General features: G+C 35.9%; 1 protein-coding gene across 1 annotated transcript; it reads left to right on the top strand.

Annotated features, from left to right (window-relative positions):
* The first annotated feature begins 712 nt into the window (after positions 1-712).
* tmem230b (transmembrane protein 230b) lies at positions 713-3,761 on the top strand. The gene is made up of 3 exons (XM_061729929.1): positions 713-1,046; positions 2,598-2,720; positions 2,809-3,761. The coding sequence occupies exons 1-3, from the start codon at positions 951-953 to the stop codon at positions 2,947-2,949; spliced, it is 360 nt and encodes a 119-aa protein (XP_061585913.1). The 5' UTR covers positions 713-950; the 3' UTR covers positions 2,950-3,761.
* The last annotated feature ends 225 nt before the right edge of the window (positions 3,762-3,986 follow it).

The following is a 3,986-nucleotide window of genomic DNA, read 5'->3' as shown; positions in this document are numbered from 1 at the left end:
GATGAATATTGACACCACAGTGTCACTCAGCGTCTCGCTGTGGTGACCGGTCACTTTAATAAGACTCGACTGCACCTCCTGGTGATTCAAACGAGGTAGTGCAAGGTACTGAAAAAGAGTTTCTTTGAATAAAATGACACACACAAAAAAATCCTTATTTATAAACAAGGTAAACATATGTCTATATTGAATCGTAAATATGGCATTTAATATGAAATAACTTAATGAACCCAGATGACTGCTGATCAATAATTTTTTACATTATTTATAATTTTTATTTTTCAAAATGAAGACAAAAAAAAGAGGTTAACAACACCACATTTCACATAGCAAAAAGAAAAACATTGCAATGACAAAACTAAAAAAGAAGAAAGACAAGGGGGTGGGGGGAAGGGTTGGTACAGATAAACTTAAGTCAGTTCAGGTCTAGCTCTAAAAGAAAAAAAAGGAAAATAAAATAAAAAGCATGTGACATGTTATTGTTCCATTATCTCAAGGGGCAAATTTGCCATTTTCATTGTCTTTAAGGATTGAGGTTGCCTTTTCCACTGACAATAAATTAGTAATTACAATTAGTAATTTTGGACAATAAATCCAAAAAGTCCTTCAGTCTATTGTATTTATGAAAGCAGTTTGGCTTGCGAATCTTCCAATTCAATAATGATCAATAATTTAAAAAAGAAAAACAAGGTCTGCGCATGCGTAATACTGAAAGCTGCGTATCGACAACGCGGAAGTGCCCGGACAAGCAAAATCCTTGTCGTTTTCTTTTCTCAAAACGTACTTTTCAAAAATTGTTGCTACCTTAACTTTGCTCAAACAAAAAATATCACTTTATTTTAGCCTTGACAGGTTGTCAACTGATCTGCGAGATGTCTGAAGCGTCTTTAATGCTTCTGTAAGTGCCCTGCTGATTGAAACAGTGTTTACCTGCAGAGCTGCTCAGCAACATGCCTGCTCGAAACATCGTTGCCAATGATGTCTCCAGCAGCAAAGTGAGGTACTCCAGGTTGGCCACTGACGATGATGGATACATTGATTTGCAGGTAAGGCAGGAAGGGTTCCTCATTTTTCACAGTAAACTTTCTAACCTTTTAAACTATTTTTCTACCGGTAATGATTCTCTTGTCCTTTTATCCACGTTAAGATAACACCCAAACATATCACAATATCAAACAAGATACTTTGAGCTTGTTTGGAAACCACAGGACCTGGGGCACATTGCAGTCTTTGATCGTTAACTTTCATGTATACTGAAGTATTCTTGTGTCAGAAATGAACAGAGGTTTCAAAAGTATTCACATTCATTACTCAGGTAGAAGTATAGATACTAGAGTTTAAAATACTCCTGTAGAAGTTGAAGTATCAACTCAAGTTTTTTACTCAAGTAAAAGTATAAAAGTACTGGTTTCTAAACTACTTAAAGTATAAAAGTAAAAGTAATGCCTCTGAAGTCAAACTTCAGAGGCATGTTATCATTTATCCTAACCTTTATTGGAATGTACATCGAAGTTTAGTTGCAGGAATCTGAGGGAAACAGATGTAAGAACAAAACTGGACAAGAACATCTGAAACAACCACAACCAAATTCACTCTATCCGGATGGAGCAATTTAACTGGATAGTTTTTTTTTAAAGGGCGAAATGAAATAGAGTAACAAGGCTGTTTTTAAAATGTAAGGAGTAAAAAGTACAGATAATTGCGTCAAAATGTAAGGAGTAAAAGTAAAAAGTCGTCTGAAAAATAATTACTCCAGTGAAGTATAGAGATAACCAAAATTTCTACTTAAGTAAGGTAACGAAGTATTTGTACTTCATTACTTCACACCTCTGGAAATGAAGCCATCTGTTCAGTGGATAAAACATGACTGGAATATGTTTAATGAATTTTAAAAAAGAGGCTAAAACATGGCTAAAATTGGGTCATATAATAGGGCAATGATCCCAAACATGCAAATGAATGTATAACAGAATCTGTCTGGAAGAGAAATGTCAAGGTGTTTGGGTTCAGTTAAAGTCCAAAGTCCAAACTCCAATGTGGTGGAAGGCAGTGTCAGAAAAAACTTGAGCAATATTATTAAAAAGAGACTAATTGTGTCATACGGGAAACGATAACTTCAGCTTATCACTGCTGAAGGTGGTTCTATGACTTAATAAAGCAGGGAGTGTAATTAGGCTTTCATTAATGGATTTTACATTTTGCCTTGGTATAATGTTGTGTGTTTGATATACCATGTGTTGTTCTTTCTTTGAAGTTGTATTTAACTAATTTTTAGAGCTACTTTCACTTTACTTTAACTTTTCCATAACATTTGGGGAATGTTTGCAGTAGCTGCAAAGACTTGTGACGAAGCACATGTTCCACAACCTGTTGTGGTTCAGCAAGACAGTTTTCATGATGTAATGTTTCATCATGTTGCTTCATAATTTAACTCTCTGACAGCAAATTTCTGTGTCGCAATCACCAATTTACTGAAACAACTACTTTTATTTCTCCAAGTTTAGTTGCATTATGCGTTACATCAGTTAGGCCCAACCTATCTCTGTAATTGGATGTCCCAGTAAGGTTTTTGATTGAATATTTCTTTCCTTCTGCAGTTCAAAAAGAGCCCACCTAAAGTCCCATACAAAGCCATTGCACTTGCTACAGTGCTCTTCTTAATCGGCTCTCTCTTAATCATCATTGGCTCTCTTCTCTTGGCTGGATACTTTGGAGTCACTGTAAGTAGTTGTTTGTTTCAGATACCTATATTTCTTTTGGGAAATTACTGACCAATTTTCAAAATAATAACTATTATTCTTCCATCAGCACTCAGACCGGACAGTTCCCGTACTTATCATTGGGATCCTTGTCTTCCTTCCTGGAATTTACCACCTACGGATAGCTTATTATGCATCGAAGGGCTACCCAGGCTACTCCTATGATGACATTCCAGACTTTGACGACTGAACCAAAGCAAAGCTTCAGCTTTCTCCTGCTGTTCATGTAGTACATGCATGCATGCTTGCATTACTTGAGCTGGATTTAAAGTAGCTAAAGAAAATGAAGTTTAATCAATGTTTGTACATTTCTTGTCCTTTATTAGATCTGTATCCCTGAGACTGGTAACAGATATTGTTTGATATTGATTTGTATCTTTTTTATTTCTTGCTAGATTCAAATATTACTGACTATTTAACATTGTTATAATTGCATTTTTTTGAATGATTTTGATGAATCCTCATTGTCAAAAAATATGTAGCAGACAAACTTAAGCCCTTTCCACACAGCATGTCTACGGTGGGACTTTGACGTCAGTGTTCCTCGTCATTTTGTCTGTCAATGATCCAGAGGCTGAATGATGAGGCATTTTTGTCCTGCCTGTATATCATCATAGGAGGAAGGAACAGTGGGGAAAAAGAGGGGGAGATGATCTCTGTGTGCCAAGGTCATCTGGCGTGATGAAGCGCTCTGGTCCTTCCCGACAATGAACCACCTCATTCAGACTGTGTGAATTTCCAAAATGGGAACTTTGGCAGCTTATCAAGGATGGCTTGAAATGACACCATCGCTGTGTGGAAAAGGCTTTAGAGCATGATGTAAAATCCTGAGTGTCACGTGATTATTTCTTAAAAAAAGAAATAATGCAGTTATCACATCACTGAGTGTGTATTAGAGCTGAGTTGTTCTGTAAAGCTGTGGAAAATTCAGTGAAGGATTACCAAAATATGAGTCAAGTCAGAAGTTTTCAGTGTTTGAAACAGTAAATGTTCTATATAATAAAGTTTGATTTAAAAAGAAAAAATACAAACCTCATTTCATCTTTTCACTTAATTTAGCCAAATTCCCGAATATATAAAATTATGTTATTTAATCATATGATAAGGGATCTTAGACAACCGTACAACTCTGGTAATGACACTATGGACAAAACTAGCTGGACACCTGACTCATACAACAGGGACTTTGTTATGAAATACTTACACTTTACTATGGAGTTATCCCCC

Source organism: Cololabis saira, chromosome 9 (genome assembly GCF_033807715.1).
Source record: "Cololabis saira isolate AMF1-May2022 chromosome 9, fColSai1.1, whole genome shotgun sequence".
NCBI lineage: Eukaryota > Metazoa > Chordata > Actinopteri > Beloniformes > Belonidae > Cololabis > Cololabis saira.
This window is presented reverse-complemented; position numbering and strand designations above follow the sequence as displayed.

Bases quoted from the DNA above. Each gene is read 5' to 3' on its own strand.
- tmem230b (XM_061729929.1), top strand. From the start codon at position 951: ATGCCTGCTCGAAACATCGTTGCCAATGATGTCTCCAGCAGCAAAGTG. The intron at 1,047-2,597 runs GTAAGGCAGGAA...TTCCTTCTGCAG, and splicing joins ATGGATACATTGATTTGCAG to TTCAAAAAGAGCCCACCTAA. The intron at 2,721-2,808 runs GTAAGTAGTTGT...TTCTTCCATCAG, and splicing joins CTGGATACTTTGGAGTCACT to CACTCAGACCGGACAGTTCC.